The sequence below is a fragment of the Erithacus rubecula genome, assembly GCF_903797595.1.
Source record: "Erithacus rubecula genome assembly, contig: SUPER_Z_unloc_4, whole genome shotgun sequence".
NCBI lineage: Eukaryota > Metazoa > Chordata > Aves > Passeriformes > Muscicapidae > Erithacus > Erithacus rubecula.
Window position 1 is genome coordinate 1,947,890 of NW_027635670.1, and position 18,372 is coordinate 1,966,261.

The 18,372-nt window shown below is 48.3% G+C and overlaps 1 protein-coding gene across 1 annotated transcript; it reads left to right on the forward strand.

Moving 5' to 3' along the window:
* Positions 1 to 2,044: 2,044 nt before the first annotated feature.
* KLF9 (KLF transcription factor 9) lies at positions 2,045 to 16,632 on the forward strand. The gene is made up of 2 exons (XM_079331542.1): positions 2,045 to 3,130; positions 13,034 to 16,632. Exons 1-2 carry the CDS (start codon positions 2,662 to 2,664, stop codon positions 13,264 to 13,266), a joined length of 702 nt encoding a protein of 233 aa, XP_079187668.1. The 5' UTR covers positions 2,045 to 2,661; the 3' UTR covers positions 13,267 to 16,632.
* Positions 16,633 to 18,372: the final 1,740 nt, after the last annotated feature.

An 18,372-nucleotide genomic window follows, 5' to 3' on the forward strand; every position in this document is an offset into this window, starting at 1 on the left:
GCACAGTCCTGTTTCCAGGCACATGTGTGTTGCTATTAAGAACACTTTCCTCTCTGAATTGTATAAATTAATGTAATGTGAAAATCTGACATGAAATAAGCAAGTCACCTTCTGGGAAACAACTTGCATGTCACAGAAAGGTGGATAAGGACATCTCCAAGCAGGAACTTTTGGTCACTGTCAGCCAAAGAAGCTCTGAAAGTGCTGTGAAAAAAGATGAGAATCATGCAACCTGTGAACTTAGATCCTGGATATCCAGATTAATGAACCAGGTTGCAGCAGTGTAAAGGGCTGTTGCCCCTCTGAAGGAAACAGAAGGTTGTAGGCACCAGAACTATACAGAAACCAGACATATATCAACAGCTTTAGTGGTAAAGAAACAACAATACCTTCTGTTCCTCCTTCCTATCAGATCCATCACACCTCTTATTCTGCCTGGTGTCTCTTAAGCATGGGAGGCCAATGGATGCTGGATTAGCTGGGAAAAAATGTTGTGAGAATAGGGTAAGACTGACTTTCAGGCTGACGACTGAGACTTAAAGACCACCTCATTAGGTACATTGCTCTATTCGTGTTCTCTCTTTGGTCTCCACCACCCTACAGATGATTGACTTACAGACCTAGCCTCTAGATCTCTTGCTTTGTTTGTGTGTTTTGGTTTTAGGTTTGTTTTTTGGGGCTTTTTTTCTGAGTTATGCCAGATAAAATTATTTCAGGCTGATGTCAATTATCCATGGCGAAGGATTATTGCTGCTCGAGGTTACACACAGTGATCTAGTGTGCTAGCACACAAAATGGCTGACATCACTAATTTTTATCTCCTGCAGGAAAAGAACAACACTGCCTCATTTCGGTAGCCAACATTTCCTCATCGCTTCCACATTCAGTTAATGAGATTAATAGCAATCCATAAAGCTCTTCACCATTCAGGCCCTGTCTATTTTTGCAAGGAAGGGTGACTGCAGCCAAGGACAGCAAGATTCAGCTAGGGACCCTGTCCTGCCAGGACTCAGTCTCCTTGGGATGCAGATCACAAAAGCAGGGAAAAGCTCCTCTGTCTGACAGGAGTGCTTCTCCGTCTAGATGGTGATTTCAGAGGCACCTGTGTTCCTTTGCCTAATGCTTTAGAGAGGCTCATGTGCATTGTGTCAAAGGCAGAGTCTTTCTGTTACTCTCTCCTGATGCTTGCAAAACAGCAAAACACACTGGCTGACGTACTTCACACTCCAGTACTGCTGGCCCAGGGATGATGGCAACTTCTTTTCCTTCTTTAGATAGTGTTTGATCCAGAACCCAGTTTTTCACTCTTCTCTGGCTGAGCACAGGTCACTTAGCTTTCACAACATCTGCGAGCTTTGCGAGTTCGATGGGACAGAGATGGGGGCGTGTTATTTGGGCAGAGGTGACAGGGATGGGGATTCGTTTAGGCTGGATGGCACTTATTCGGCTACAGCGTAAAGCGTCAACCCGACCTTTATTTTTGCCAACAGTGGCAAAACCGCAGACACTATTAGGTGCCTCTAAAACCCTTCCCCGGTGGCGGTACCGGCCCCGCTCGTCCTGGGGGCACGGAGGGCTCCCCACTGCTCCGCCTCACGGAGCCGCCTGTTCCAACGATGACGCGATGGAGCGCCTAACGCCGCCACCGGGTTTCTCCGGGGGGCTTCGCGGGGTCCTGCTTCCCGCACAGCGCCGGCCCTGCCGTCTCCCGCCCGCGGGTCCCGGTGCCGCGGGCAGGGAAGGGGAGCCAGCCCGGGTTCGCGCCGGGGTCACGGTCACCGGCCCGGGCGGGGCATCCCCGCCGCCGCTCCCGCCCCTCCCGGAGCGCGCGCCCGCCGCTCCCCGCGCCTCCGAGCGCTGCGCACCTTTCGGGGCCGGGCGCTGATTGGCGGAGCGCTGCCAGTGACATCAGCCGGCTCACTTCCCATTGGCCGGCCCGTTGCTGGGACCGTAGGACTTCCAGGGAGCCACTTAACCCGCTCGGCGCCGCCGCCCCGCGCCGCCCCCGCCGCGGGCCCCCGCCCGAGGCCGTCGCCGGCTCCTCCGGGACGCGGCCGGGCCGGCGGCGCGACCCCCGCGGCGGGGAGCGGACCCGCGGCGCCCCCGCCGTCCCGCCCCCGGCGGCGCCCCGGCATCGCTGCTTTAAGCGGTCGCGGCGGGGCGCCCGGAGTAGCACGCGGCCTGGGGAGGGAGCGCGGCGATTGGCGGGGAGGCCGCCCGGCGGACACGCCCCTCCCTAGAAAAGGGGCGCCGTGAGTGGCGGGGGGAGAAAGTAAACACAGCCGGCCGGCCCTGCCCGCGGACCGGCCGGGGCGGGAGGGGCTCCGCGCCTGACGTGATGGGCCCCGGCGCGGCCGCCCCCGGGCAGCAGCACGCGGGGCGCGGGGCGGGCGATCTCCTCTCCCCCGGCCCCTGCGCCGGACCCGGGCTGGCCGCGCGGGCGGCGCTCCCCCCTCGCCGTCTGCGCGCCGCCCCCGGGGGGCGGCGGTGAAGGACCTGCCCGGCGCCCCGCTATTTATTCGCCCCCCACGCCCCCTTCCTCCTCCGCCCCGCTCTTTCCCGCGCCGCGGGCGGGCCATGGCTGGCGGCGGTGCGGTCGGCCCGGCGGACGAGCACTGAGGGCGGACGGAGCCCCCCTTGTCGTCGGGGCGCGGCCGCACCATGTCGGCCGTCGCGTACGTGGACTTCGTGGCGGCGCAGTGCCTGGTCTCCATCTCCAACCGCTCCGCCGTGCCCGAGGCGGCGCGGCTGAAGGTGCCGGACGAGGGGGAGGCGGCCCGGGAGCTGCGCGACCCCCGCGACGCCTGGAAGGACTACTGCGCTCTGCTGGCCATCGCCAAGAGCCTCCTGGAGCTGAACAAGTACCGGCCGCTGCCCGCCCCCTCCGTCTGCAGTGACAGCGTGGAGAGCCCCGACGAGGACGCGGGCTCCGACAGCGACGCGGCCACCGAGCAGGGCTCCAGCCCGCCCCGCAGCCCCCCGCCGGGGCCGCCCCCCCGCCTGCGCGCCGCCGGGGCCGCCCCCAAGGGGAAGCTGGCGGCCGAGAAGCGGCACAAGTGCCCCTACAGCGGCTGCGGCAAGGTCTACGGCAAGTCTTCCCACCTCAAGGCGCACTACCGGGTGCACACAGGTCAGCGGTGGCGGAGGGAAGGGGGCGGGAGCGAGCGCTTGTCCTCGGATGAACCCGGCCGGCGGCGCGCCCGGCATCCCCGCGCGCCCCCGCCGCTCCGGCTGCGGGGCCGGCCCGCGCCCCTCCCTCCTTCACGCCCCCCTTTCCTTGCCCCGGCTCTCGTCGGCGCCCTTGTCCGGCGGGAGCCGGGGCCGTCCCGGGCGGGGCTGCGGCAGCGCCTCCCGCCGCGCCCTGCCCGCCGCCCACCTGCGCGGCCGGGAGCCGGCCCGGGCTCCGCGGGCAGGGCGGGAGGGGGAACTTGGCGTGTCCGGCGCGGCTGGGAGGATGGCGGCGGGGGCCGCCCGCTTCGCCCGGGGTGGCGGCGGGGGAGGCACAGGGGCGGCGGGGTTCGGGTTTCCTGGCGCTGTCGGCGGACGTGCGCCTGCCCCGGGTCAGGACTGGGCACCGGTTCCGCAAGGGAGGCGAGGGCAGCGCAGTCCCCTCCGGTACCCCTCTCGCTGCTCCCGCCGTCGGAACCCGCGAGCTGGCGCCGGGCTCTGGACGCCGCGGGCCATGGCGCCCGAGCAGGGGATGCCGGCTCGGCTCGGCTCGGGCGGGGCGGTGGCGGTGTGTCCCCGAACGTCGGGGAGCTGCTCCTCCGGGACTGCGGACACACCCCCTCCGGCGGGCGGCGCGGCCCGCTCGGGAGCGCACACAGCCGCTGGCGGGCGCTCGGGCTGGCGGGGGAGCCCGAGCCCCGCCGCCGGTCGAGGGCACTGAGGAGCCGTGCCGGCAGAGAGAGCCGACCCCGCTCTGCCCGGCGGCAGCGCCTCGCACTATCGGATGTCGCGATCCAGCTTTGACGCGTCCCACAAGGGCTTCATTCATCGAGCTGTGTGCTCCCATTCCCGGCCCTCGCCTGGGCGCCTCGGAGGGTGTGGCAACATGGAAACCTGGAGATAGACCATATCTGCGGCAGGCTGGCCCCAAGGGGACAGCAGCTGCGGACTTCTCTGTTCGTTTGTTGGTTCTTGTTTTGGTGTTTTTTTGGCTCTTTGTTTGTTTGTTTTTAGACCGTCAGTGCAAGGGATTGAATAAAAACCTTTATGGGTCTGAATTGCTCTTGGGATCATGGTGGAGTACAAAAGGCTGCTTTAAAGATGTTCTGAATTAAAGGGTTGTGTGCAGGAACAGAAAGGAGTGAATCAAAAGAGACAAACACTGCCAAGACGTTTCATGTGCTTCACATCAGTTCTGTCAATGATGGTGCCTTTTGGGTTTTGTCTGTTGGTGGTAATGGTTAGTGGTGTAATACAAAATGAGTTGATCACCCAAGGAATGTACTGTCAGGCATTACCGTAGAATTTAATATGGGTTGGGTAGGATATGACTGCATCTGAGCTCCAGCTCAGCTTCCTCTGCTCCAGCTCACTGCTGTGCCTAGGTGTGCATGCATTGCAGAGGAAGAGACTCGGTGCTGGTTGCCTACCAGTGCCCTACTGGCGCATCTGCTGGGTGCTTAGCTCAGGAGGCTGGACAGGAGGGAGGAGGATTACTGGATATGGCTCAGCAATGAGCTCTGCTGTTAGACTTTCTCTCTGAGCTGGGAAGGCGATGGTCAATAGTGACCCTATGCTGACCTCGTGGCCAGTACCAAGGTGCTTTGTGTTACCAGCTCAGCAACTGCAGCTTGGATGCTCTTTTGGAGGCTGTGTGTAACTGGTGATCTCCAGAATGTTGTCTAATAAGTGACAAAGAAAATGTTAGTATAATTTCCGTTTACTACCCCATGCTCAAATATCCACCCCAAGGAGGGAACCAGAATAGATGTTGGCTGAGGTAGCATTCTGTGTGATGACATGTAAATTAATGTACTGTACAACCCACACAGCTTGCTGCAAGCAGTAGTGTTATAATAAGTACTGCTGAAGTGGTATGAGGTTTAGCATGTGCTGCTCACAAGTGGGTGGCCTTAGCGCCAAGTATGAGCATTTGACTCAGAAACACTGGTGTACTGTCATGGTAGTTCTGTGTGTTCAAAATCACTGCAGACATCCATGAATAATGAACTTTCAGAGCTTCCTAATATGAAGTTAATTGGAGCTAACTGAAATGCTAAACAATACTGATATCATTTTTTTTATAGATGACAACCATTCCATAACAACAGTGGGATTCAATGGGACCTCTGGAGTTATTCATAACTTTATATTGCAGAGCCTTAATGGGCCCTCCTTGCTACCATTTTATTTCCTTTTCTTTCAGATAATGTCTCTCTCATCTAATCTGCTGTTTTTCACCAAGCCACCAACTGGGTTTCTTGCTGCAGTGTAGTCTTTAGTGGAAGTAGGTGCACAGCCACCAGTATAAGCTTCTAGGTCTTAAATTTTAAATATTTAATCCTAGTGTTGGAAAATGGCTTAAGGATTTCTGTTCACACCTTGTGTGAACTTGTGCATACTCACAGTTCTCTTTATTCATGAATCCTAACCAAGAGAGTTGAGAAGCTCTGGATCTTTCTCTTCCCGTGCAGTGGATGGGAACCTAAAAACTCACCAGTTGCAAAGCAGGAAACAAAATATCAAATGAACTAGAAGGATAGAAGGCAAAAACTTGATTCTCAGAGGTTAAAGGTATGGATCTTATTAACAATTCTTGAAACTTGTTGGTTCAAAGGTTCCCTATTTCAAATACTAAAAATATCTGTATAACCATTTGCTTGAAGTTATAACTGTTTGCTTGAAGTTGGGCCTTTGGTGATAATATTAGTTCAATTTCCAGCAGGCCCAAATTAGCCATCCATCAGGAATTGTCTTTTAAGTTGATATTTACAGAAAAGATCAGCAGATGGCACTGCACATCCTACTTGTGCAAACAGCCCTCTTGCTTGTGCTGCTAGCCTGGGTAAGACCCAAGCCCAGGAAGTGGTACAGAGGTCAGTAAAAGGTGAAGGACCCATGGACCAAGAAAAAGACAAGCAACAGCAGAAAAGCAGAGAGTTACCTTCAAAATGCACAGAATTCTCTAAATAGGTGGCTTTAGAGGTTTGATTATGGTGTTGTGTAAGGTTATTATTAGCCTCAAAGATGGAGCATGGGGAACAGCTTAATAGAGAGGGATGTGCAGGCTGGAGGGTTTCCAGGGGAAATGAAGGCATACAAGAACAATCAATCTCAGTCAGGAGGCCTGGCCAGGCAGTGCAGGGCAAAGGGCAGAGAGAGAAACTGTCAGGATAAACAAGCTGTACTAAATTCATGTTTGCTATGGTGGTGTGAATATAATCCAGTTAAAGGGCACATGACCACTGAGACCAGATCTTCCCTGTCCCTCCTTCCTGACCAGGAAGGTACCATAAAAGCAGCTTGTGAGATGCTTCCTCCTACTGGACATGTGGGTGTTTGCTTGCCTGGGGAGGCTGAGGGTTGATGGGAATTTCACATACACATCAGATGCCCTTAATTAACCCAGATGTGGGAAAAGTTCTCCCTCCTCAGCTAGGCTTTTCAGCCATCTGTATTGTCATGTAAACTGGATCCAGACAATGATGAGAGTTCTGTTACACCAGGCAGATGATGCACTTGAGTGCTCCCAGCACTTGGCTCTCACCAGAGCTTGGGAGCAGGGCTTGGGCAGAGTGGGAACCCACAGGCTGGGAGTCTGCACAGGGAAGTGGAGGAGCATTTCCAGTAGAGAGGAAAAACAGGCACTGCTGCTGCCTGTTGCTGCTATCCAGATATCGTGGTGTTGGACCTGCCCCTGTATTGCTTTGGTTCTACTGAACTGCTGTTATTTGTGTTCTAGATTATCTCATTCAACGGACTGTACAGATGCTGCTCTGTTGACAGTCCTCTGCTTGCTGAGATCTTTCTCGGTAGTTTTGTTTGAGCATAATCTGAAATTCAGCATTTTAAGACAGCTCATGCCATGTCACTTAGACAGATCCTTTAGAATAGGACCCAAGAGCAAAAATTGAAGCTGGCGACACATTTTTTGTTGAATTCAGATTGCCATGTGGTTAATGAAAATGCACAAATTGCTGGAGTTCTAATAGCCATGTTTCCAGATCTTGGAGAAGCATGATGATTCTGACTGGGAGACCTTCTAGCTGAGTAAGGTAGGCAGAACTCCTCAAGATTAGGTTCAAAGTTCTCAGTAGTCTTGTTTTTTGGAAAAAAAAAAAAAAAAAATCAGATTTTAGCAGATGTATGTGTCACTTGTGGGAAAGTGCTCCAGAAGAGTTTATTGAGTTAACACCTAAATTGAATCAATATGGCAAAGTTCACATGTAGGAGAGAGCACAACTCCTGCCTCCAGATGGATATATTGAAATTGCACCTTTACAGTTCTGCAGACTGTGCTGTGGCACTGAAGCCCATGTGGTGGATGCCAGTGCTCTTGTTAGCCTATGTTTCTCAGAGCACCAGCTGTTAGGATTGCTGCAGGAACTCCTTTGTTCCTCTTTGTTGGCTCCTGTGTTGTGCACCAGGCTGTTGCTCCTGCATTTCTGGCCTTGAACGCTTTTCAAGCCTGCAGCTGGAAAAGCAGGGAAGGGCCAATTTTAGATTAAAGAAACAAGGTCTGAAGGAGTGATGGCAAAGACTACTTCAGAGAAATAAGCTTCAGACACTTCAATTCACTCGTGGTAGTGCAGTTCACCATCTGTGTTCAGGTTACAATGAATGTGCATAGTCTGAGAGCACTCTATAAATACCTTAAACTTGAGGGAAAAGTCTGTTGAAACACTGGCTAATAAATTCAGAGTAAAATATCAAAAGTTACATTATCTTTCTGAATGCATGGAAAACTGGATTCCTCCTTTCCATGTCGAAGCTGTTTCTTCTTAGTGAGGAAATTTGATTATTCATATAGGACGGGAGCTTTAACCCAATATCCTTTGATCCCAGGTAAGTGCCCTAAGCACCCGGCTAGGAGTTGGTCTCTCTCCATTGTTCAGTGAATATTCAAGCATTTCTGCAAAATGGAGGGAGTTCACACAAAGATAAGCCAGGAAAGAAGAGCTAGGAACCTCTCCCACATATCCAAGACTTTATTGCTGAGGGCTCTCATCTCAGCTACAAAAGTGTAGGTTTAACTCTCTGGTGAGGTTTGGAAAGATCTTTCCCAGGTAGCTTACATGACTGATCTCAATCTCGATATATGTTTGTGTGTATGGAGAGACATCCCTCAGAGAAAGCCTTTTCATAACACAGTCAAGGGGGCTTATGCTCTGACAGAGAAGCTGAAAGGGCATCCCTTACTGTGATACTGTGTCACAGTGGGATAACAGCAAGACAGTTTTCCTGGAATTTAGGCTCGGCAACAGCAGGTTGTAGCACACGGTTTTGCATCTGGGCTTTTGAAAGAGTCTCAAAGCACCTATATGCCCAAGCTGCTGCTGAGTGGTAGTTTTAAGAATGTCAGAACATCCTAAATACTTGCTGAAAGCATCATTTTAATACTTGAATGAACCTGCTGTGTTTAATCCTAAGTCCTATCAGAATAAACCCCTTGCTGGAACCCATCTGTTGCCCATCCCATCTGTTAGATCTGTTGTCTGGTTGGATGACCATGGTTTAGGTGTTCCAGAAAGCATTGCTTAGGCATATGGTCCCTAACATCCTCACTGCTGATCTCTCTCTGCACCAGTATTTGGGTGTTTTAATGATCTGGTTTTGGAATATCTCAGAAGAGGAAAGAGCCTGCTTGAAAGGCCTCTATTCTGTCTTCCCTGGAGATCTATCTTCACCAGAATATCTTGCATGTGGGCAGTAAGTCAAAGTCCAGTGTCCCACAGGAAATGGCTCGTTCAAGGGTGTGTGGGGCAAACAACTGGGGAGAAAAGTGAGAGATCTCTGAGACAGCAGATATTCTGTGTATTAAAGCCACCATGAACTCCAGCTCCTAACCTAAATCTTCCATGCATAAAGCAGCATTTTGTGGTGAGAAGGCAGATGACTAATCAGGATACCACTACTACCTGTACTTATGTTAATCAGTCTGGTAATGCCCACTCTGTATTATATTTTCAGAAGCTCTTTCTGCGTAAGACTGCACTGTAGGAAAATCTGAAGTGTCCCAGGATAGGGAAAAAAAAGATAATTTTTTTGTTTATTCAGAGTAAAATAAAGTGGACCTGCCTCAGGTCATACAAGTAAGCTTGGATATAGAGTTTAAACTTGCACAGAAAGATCAAACTAAACATTTGTCATAGAGGTGGGGAGAAGGAACAAGTTGAAAATGGCAGGTGTAGCAAGAAGGCTAATATTAAAAGGATCTGCAGGGACCTTTACATCCATATGGGATTTGAAATAAGCCAGGGTTCTTTAGACTGTAGAGAACACCTGTGAAGTACCACTGTTAACTTATATATACTGAGAATAAACTGTCTCTCACTATATTTCTGGTGCTGGTTTTCACAGCACAAAGAATGGGAATCTGCAGATGCACCTGTTCCTATTACCTATTAATCAGTTTTTCACTTTTACTACTGTAAGCTGCCCTGAATACATGTGTATATACATATTCATCTTTTTTTTAAAAAAAGAAAATTATTTGTATCTGTATCTGTTGTGTTAGGATCCAATCACACATAATTTCAAATTATCGTGATGTACCATTGACTTTTCCTTCATCTCTTGATGGAAAATCCCACTGGAGGCATAACTTAAAAAGTCACTAGGCCACTAATGGAAACAGAGCATAACAGCACTGTGTGTTTCTGTTTCATTCTGTTTCAAGCTTTAGTATTACTACCCACACAACTAATCAAGAAAAATCATAAGGAAAAGATCCGCCTTGCCTGAGCTGACACACAGTCCATATCTCCAGATGGAGGAAGCACTAGCTTGCACTGCAGCTCTCTAGGCCACTGCCTGCCCAGCAAGCAGTCAGCTGCAAGACTTGTTTTCTCAGAGGGCTCTTCCACCAACATCTCTGCTGCTGCAGTAAGAAAGCGTGTCAAATACAGCAGATACAATCACCAGCTTTGTTGATTGGAGGTTATCACACGCCATCAGCCATCTCTGCCTTGCTTTAAGTGCCTCCTGGGATACACTCCACACCTGCCTTGCACCATGAGGCTGTTACCGTGGTACCATCTCTTTAGGCTGGTGTCATCCCTTACAGCTTTGTGACCAAGGAGAGCAGTGAATTCTCAGGCTTGGAGATGGTCCCTGAGGGCCTGGAAAAGCCTGCCTCCCCCTTGTCTCTGCTCTGAGAAGCATGGAGTTTAATGCATTCAGGGTCAGGGACTGTGCCTGCTTTCATATAGGCACTGCCACAGTGGTGCATCTCTGCACCACGCCAGGCTCCCCCAGCCTTTGTGTCCTCCCCCAGCCGAGCCCAGGGCTGATTCCCTGCAGAGTACAGTTACCAGAGGCACAGCAGGTGTGGAGATCCTCAAGCGATCTGGAGCAAGCTCTGTCTTTCCTGAAAGCTTTGTGGTTACACTGCATAACCTTAGAGTGCTTTCCCCTGGCACACGCAATGGATGTGTGGGGTAGTGATGGTGGAGGTCATGCTGCTCCTGTCATATGTCAGAGGGAATTCCAGAAGCAGAGCTTCATTTTATCTTCCCACGTGAGCTTCCAGGATGGCGTGGGGGAGTTCAGTTTATTAAGGGCTGTTTGAGGCCAGGTTTTAAACATTACTTTTAGACACTCAGGTTGGATACTACCATGCCTAAAATGTAGGTGCTGCTCCCCAAAGACTGATGGTTGTTATCCAGCCTTGGCACTTGTCTCCCTGTTTACAGTTGGGCACTTCTGCAGACTGAAGAGCTGTCCGAGGTAGATGGTTGGAAATGTGGTTTTGGGGGATGAGGCAGGGTGTCTCAGTTGCTCCCACTGCTCTGGGGTGTAAGTGCCTGACACAGAGGTGGTGGTTCCACACGTGCAAGATGCATAGCACTCCCCCCACGCTCCCAGGGGGAGCAAGAAAGCTGTTCTGCACCTCCCACTGCCACCTGCTTCCAGGAGCTCTGACAGAAACCATGAGATAGATTGAAAAGAGCAGCACAAGTGAAATGCTTGCCTCAAATGCTAAGGGCTGGCACTGGGCAATGGTGGTGTTGTGAGGTCTCTGTACAGCTCCTCGTGCTGCTCCACTATGTAGCTGTGGCCGTGGCCTTCATGCACACATGACCCTATGTACTGCTTTAATTAATTTGCTTTATACAGGCGGTGGCTGTTCAGAAGGTCTTCCAGCCATGTGTAAAAGCATATGTCAGGGAGCCAAGAAATGAATTTATAACAAAGAAAATAGCCCTGGCTCATGATGGCTGGCAGCTCTGCCTCCACCAGGCTCGGGCAGGCAGCTGGCTTGGCTTCCTGTGCTCCACCTTCTCCCCTGACTGAGAATCAGCATGGCCAAGAGGCAAAGGAGGCAAGCACAGGGGCAGCAGCACAGGGCACTGCTGTGACCTGTGCAGTCCCACTCGTACAGCTCAGCTCCATGGCACGCTGGTTGGTCTGGAATAGTGCAGCTGCCTGTTAAAGAACATAAAAAATTAAGAGCCCAAACAGCGAAGCATTATTCAGGGAGGCTTACTAGGGCTTTCAGGGCCTACCTCAGCTCACCTGGCTTGTCCTTATCCTTCTTTGGCCTTTTGGCTGCCATCAGTGAGTCCTCCCCTGCAACTCTACCATATTTTTTACTCATTGTTTTCCTCCTGGCTTCAGGGCTGTTCATTCAAGCCTGTAGCTTTTTGTCCCTTGTGTCCCTGTGTCTGGAGATAACTCCAGGACCCTCTTTGTAAATCACTCCTTTTTTGTTGATCTTTGAATTAAAATGAGCTCACCTGTTATGCCAAGCCTCACAGAACTAAGAGATACTGAAGTTCCTGAGTTTCTTTCCAACTCTTCCAAGCTGGAAAACTTCTGGTATAGTTTTATATTTCATAATTGACTGTAAACAGCTGTCAGAGAGCTGCCATTTGTATTCCCTTCAGGAGGCTCTGAAGAAAGTTAAGGCATCAAACCTGCAGCAGTGCATGGAAGAAAGCTTTTGTGTGAACTTAAACACTTGTGTTTCCATCTGTGCTGTGTTCTAGGGTCAGCCTCACTGCTCCGGAGGCTCTGTGTTTGTGAAAGCCACAGAGGTGAACTGTAGGGACATGAAGTGCCAGGAAGATGACGTATAGTGCTTTTCAATCCTTGCACCCTTGTTTTGCAAAAGCAAAGTTACAGTGTTATTTAGTTTAAGGTGCTTGGGTTTGTTTTTCTTTGTTATAGCAAACATTTATTCCGATACAGCGTGAATAACGAGGTGTTTTTCCTGTCTTCAAATCAGCTGTCTAAGAGATAGATACTTACTGGAACACCTTGGATTTCCAGAGGAAGGGGTGAAAGGGGAGCATGGCACTTCTCTCTGCAGGTGCAGCAGTTTTGCCCTATGTGTTTGCAGCCCTGATGCCTCCCTGCTCAATTCTTCCTGGGCTAGAATGACTTGTCCTAAGTGAAGGACTTTCGGTTTTTTTTGGTTGCTTTTTTTTGTTGTTGTTATTATTGGGGTTTTTTTTGTTTTCTGGCATCATTTTCTAACTGTTACAAATAATTCAGTAGAATGGAAGTGTCAGAGGAATAATTCTGGTACAGCTTTCCCAGCTACTGTAGTGAGACCAACAGGAAGAACGTACAGGCACAGGCAGAGCTCATCTGTTGTTTTGACAGTCTTCAGGTCATGCAAGGTTCGCACTAGAATGTAAGTTTCGTGTGTTTGGAGGGGTTTTTGGCTTCTACTGGAGGTGAGACTGAAACCTGATGAAGTAAGTTATCAACAACTCCACAGACGCTGGCACCACGGCAGGAAACAAAAGCAGCTTTTTTCCCTCAGCAGCATGTTCTCTGGCAGCTCAGCAAAGCTGGCATGTGCCGATCTGCATTACCCCCGCCCCCTAAATCTCTCGTCATCCTTTCTTCCCCACAGGTGAGCGGCCATTCCCCTGCACGTGGCCCGACTGCCTTAAGAAGTTCTCCCGCTCGGACGAGCTGACGCGGCACTACCGGACCCACACGGGCGAGAAGCAGTTCCGCTGCCCCCTCTGCGAGAAGCGGTTCATGCGCAGTGACCACCTGACCAAGCACGCCCGCCGCCACACCGAGTTCCACCCCAGCATGATCAAGCGATCCAAAAGGTCCAGCTCCGGCAGCTCCTCATGAAGGCAGGGCTGGCCCTGGGGAGGAGTGGGGAAGAGGCAGGCTGTGGCGAGGATGCAGGCGGTGGTGCTAGAGCACGAGCATCCACTGCGTTGCCGGTCACCCTCGCTGTCCAAAAGCACATGTAGCCGGCATTAAAACAAAAAAGTACTCAGTATCCCCCTCCCCATCTTCCATCTCCTGGCTCTGCCCTGAGACCAGTCTGGAACAAGTGGGCTGTGGGGTGAGAGGAGGGGAGGGGCAGCCAGTGAGGAGGTGACCGCCTCTTCCACTGTCATGCGTTGATACTGGTGTACATACATATGACTGGGCGGTCTGGCCTGTGCCACTACAGTAGCATGACCCCAGAGTCTTTGTGATTGTTGTGTCATGAACATGTTTTGTTGAACAGTGTAATGCTGCTTGTATTTAGTCTGTCGAGTAAAAACACTTTCCGAGTCACATAAATAACTCAGATAAAAACTCCATAGCACATTGTAGAAGTGGGTTTACTTCTGTGTATCTTCTTCAAACCTGCACTTAAAGAGACTATTAAGAGAAACATTACATATGTTACCAATAGTATCTGACTGATATACTGAGATAAGGTGAATTTATACTCAATAAGGCCCATTAAAGTAAATAGGTATTTTTAATTTTTCTTTGTATTAACTATACTTTTGAATATCAGCTGGACTTTTCCAGTAAAAACATGTATGATTCAAGATACTTAAAGAAAAAAACTCCCCATGAAGAGCTCAGTAATTTTCTGAGTGTGTGTGTTGCTCTGTTATTCACTTACCTGGAAAAATACAGCTCAGTCTAGATAATGTGGCAAGTATGTGGGAGCTGAAACATATGTCTCTCATATGATCCTATACTGTACTTGTCAGTAATACAGTACTGTACTAGAAAAATGCCACTAACAGTGCTTTATTCTGATGTCGTTTGTTTAAATGGGTGCACAAAGCAGCTACCAACTTTACAAACTGCTGCTTTTTTAAAGGCTTTTTCTCTTCCTACACTTGCCTTAAAGATTTATTCTCTTCATACCATGGCCTAACTCCCTTGGAGTACAATGGGGGTTGTGTGTGTTTGTGGAGAGGGTAGACCTTTTCTTAAGAGCACTCTACTAATGGAAACACCTAAAATTACTGTAAGGAGCACTTTGGAAGGGCTCCTGTGTCTCTTGATTGCTCTTTCTCTGGAGTATGGGGGAATACCACAAGCTAATTTGAAATACAGAAGGTGTCTTGCAATACTCCTTTATGGCATAAGCTTTTCTTAGTACTTTGTACTTGTGTCGTGCATGGCACGTCAAATGCTGATAAAGGCAATGTTAACTTTTATTTTAAAGCTATTTTTTGATCTCTAAAAGGAGAAGAAATATCACTGAATGAAAACTTTCTGATGTGGTCATTCAATTTTTTTAATGTCAAAAGCATGACATTTAAGAGTTTATAAGTGATATATATTTTTCCCCTCCCCAGCTGCATAAAGGGGGAGAATTCTGTTTACACATTATTTTTTTCCAGAAACATTCTTTGATTTGGTTTGGTTTTTACCCCTTTCTCTAGAAGAGGAAGGGGAGGTGCAGCCCTACTACAGATACTTAGGGCCAAATTAATTTTGTGAGTATTTACACTGAAACCCAAAGTGTCTCCACTGCAGATGAATTTAGGTCATCTTGTAAAATTCTGTACATAAAAGATCTTGTTAGCACATGTGCAATTATATTATCTTATTGTTTTATCTGATAAAAAGCTTGCTTCCTAGAAACAAACATAAGAAATTAACTCGGAGAGTAGAGTGTTTTTCTCTACAATTGTATATGGCTTTCAGCACTAGAAATCAGTTTGCATACTGTGTTTTTACCTGTGTAGTTCATGATAGATTTCGTCTATGTGAAGAGAACTTCTTTTAAAGCATTGGGGATATTGAACAGTCTGTGGAATAAAAAGGGATGTGTTTTCTTCAGTGAAGACATCAGGAAACCAAGCACACTTTCTACCTCCGTTTCAGCCTTTTGAAACATTTGTTTTAGAAACCAAACTTTAATTTCATGTATTCAGATTGAATCATAGGGACATAGGTTCTTTGTAATAAAAAAACTGGTAGTTTGGTGTTTTTATTGGTCTAGAAATACAGAAAGTGTTCTGCTTACCAGTACTGTTAATGCTGCCTTGCGGAGTAGGGTCAGGGCCACGAGCAGCAAATTCTCGAGAATTTGCATGAGATTCACAGGTGCATCTATGTTCATCTTTGTTCTTCTCTCTGAAGATCAAGCTAGATTTCAAGTCTCCATCCTGCAGTCTGGATTGTTGCCATTTTGTGGGACAAATGCAGCACTTGGAAAATTAAAGCCCGATCCTGTGAAATACAAGAGATCCTCACATCTAATCAACCACAACTAGAAGCCACAGCTGATAAGCAGCTCCTAAATTTTGATCACTGAGCTACCAGGATTAACTGATATATGGAAATAAGTGTCCAGCTTTATGGTTTCCATGTTGTGTATTTGGGGTAGAATGCACACTTAAAGAAACGTTCCTGCAAAGTCTGAAATAGGCAGGAGGTACTTTAGTTCATGGGACAATGGGACATGCAAGGCATGTGTCACAACTGCCAGTGACAAGATCCTGTTTCTGCAAAAACCCTTCCTAAATGGTAATGTATGCTGTATTTCAGCATGGGACAGACAGGATTAATGTGATTCATTAATCACTAACAGAATGCATTGGGAATTACCAGGTTTGGGGATATCATTGTACTGTTCTGTTAATTTGGTTTGGTTTATTTTTTTCTTTCAGTAAAAGCAAACAATGGCTTTAACACCTAAAACAAAATGCAGGTTAGATCCTTGCATCTTGAAGTTAAGTTTTGAATAGTGTTGCAAGTGTTGGAAAAGAAAAGGAAAATCAGGTTCTCTAATACTGTATGTACTTGTTGTACTATTTTGAAAGTACTTAATAGCGCTAAAGTTAGGACAGCTCCTTTCCTTGATTAAGAAAGTCCATTAGTGTAGAGAAGTCATGGATTTAAAGGTATAGCTACATAACTTACTACTATTTGAAGTTTTTTCATGACTGACATTACAGATCTGTTTTCAGCTTGCAGATGGACTTAGGCCAGCATACACCAGACTGGACACATACTTCAAAATGCTGTTCTACAAACCAGTGATCTGTAACACTGTAAAATACCAACTCCCAACAGTTTAATCAGTTTTATTTTTGTACAGTATTCGTATTCTTTATAAGTTATTTTGCTGTCCTGTTTTGTAAATCACATGAAATTGTAAAAAAAGGAAAAGAAAAAAAAAGTAGGCATAGGTGTTTTTGTACATATGTATATATATATTGTCCAAATAAAGAAAAAAGGAATAAAAAACCCAGACATTGTCTTGAATGATTGGAGTCAAGCAGTGGTCATGTAAACTAGCCTCAAAGACTAAAAAAAAAAAAAAATACTGCACATTATGAAATTCATAGTTTGAGCAGTGTGTGAACCAGCTTCAAAGGTCTTAGTGTTGCTGGTCATCATTTAGCTTGGGTTGTCTTTCTCTACTTTTCCCAGGTGTTTTCCCAGGCATTCCTTCTACTGATACAGCAGGGAGACAGAGACACAACCTGTACCCAGGAAAAAGTGTCCCATCACTTGCATGCTTCAGCTCCCAAGAAGTCCCACTGCTCCATGGCTTTTGAGTTCAGAGTGGTGCTCTCTCTCCCTCCCTCACACCGTGAGCTCAGTGAGCAAAGGATGCTTCAGCCTGTGCAGCCACACTGCTGCCTTGAGCTTTCCATGGCTTTGGAGGTTTCCCTGGTGCACGGAGATTAGATAAAAAGCATCTGCTTGGCCTCTGAAAGAGGGAAAGGCAAGGTACCCTGTGCCAAAAAGCTCCCTGACATGCACGGCCACTGGCACCACAGTTACTGAAAGCAGCCACTTACAGCAACCTGCTTAACCTGGTACATGGGCATGGTGCTAGGATGTGACTGGATGACAAGATGAGCCCTGGACCCGAGGGAACATGCAACCTTCCAGCAGTGCGGGCAGGGACAAACAGGTGGAAGATTGTCATGTGCAGCTGGAACAAACTTGTTAAGTAGCTTCCAGATTTGACTCAATGCTGAGTTGGAGTTTTTTCTTCTTGTGTTGGATGGCTAAAGGACTGATAAAAAAAAAGTCTCAGCATAATGTTTTCTTTTTTCTTTTTTCAGCTTGTCATTGATTTTATGAAAAAGAGCTGTGGCACTGGCCTCATTCCCTTGCAATCCCCTCATAAAAGACTTTCCACACATTAATTATGCTTCGTCTTAAACCTTTTAATATTTGGTTTTAGTGCTGTAATTTGAACAACTACCAGAATCTGCCTAGTGTAGAGAATGTCTTAGAAGAATGTTTCCAACCACTGAGATATAGTATATTGTACAGAGGGATCTCGCCAGGAGTAGTATAAATTTTGACTAGGAATGGGAATATCATGTGAAGACTTGGGAGCACCACAGAGGTGCTGGCAGTAGTGGCATGGGGAAATGTGACCTGAACACACACCTGCTGATTCTGAGAGCAGAACTTCTACAAGGTTGAAAGGGTTTCCTGTATTTTCATTTTTCCTATCTGCCAAAGATAAAAGAAAGGGAGCACACCACAAAATGTCTTAAAAGTCTAGTTAAATGCCTGGAGAGTTCTTCAGAAAACTGCATACAAGGAAGGTTGGCTTTCTGAATCTGGCTGCTGAGTGACCTGGATAATTTTGATCTCCACAGGAGTCTGTAACAATGTTGTTCAGCACTCACTCTTCCAAAAGGGATAGAGCCTGTGAGGTTTCATTTATGCATCAGAGCTCTATAACCACTACTACTTTCTCAATGATTTCTGCTTTGGAAAAAAGCAGGTTCAGCTCCTCACGCTGCTCCACCACATCAGAAAAACTTCTTCAGCAGTAACTTAATGCTAATGCCCAATTTTCAGAACACTGTACTTACTCAAGTATTTTCTATGGGACTCCCTTAAAGCAGAGGAAGTTTTTCCAATGGCAAGAATTTTTCAGCTACCATGCTCTCACTGCCATGCTCTCCTCAGCTGAGGACCTCTCTGACCCATAAAACACCTCCTCAAACACTTCCA

What these genes read in the sequence shown, in the direction of transcription:
- KLF9 (XM_079331542.1), top strand. Translation starts at nt 2,662, where the DNA reads ATGTCGGCCGTCGCGTACGTGGACTTCGTGGCGGCGCAGTGCCTGGTC. An exon ending in GCACTACCGGGTGCACACAG is followed by an intron (nt 3,131 to 13,033) that starts GTCAGCGGTGGC and finishes TCTTCCCCACAG; the next exon opens with GTGAGCGGCCATTCCCCTGC.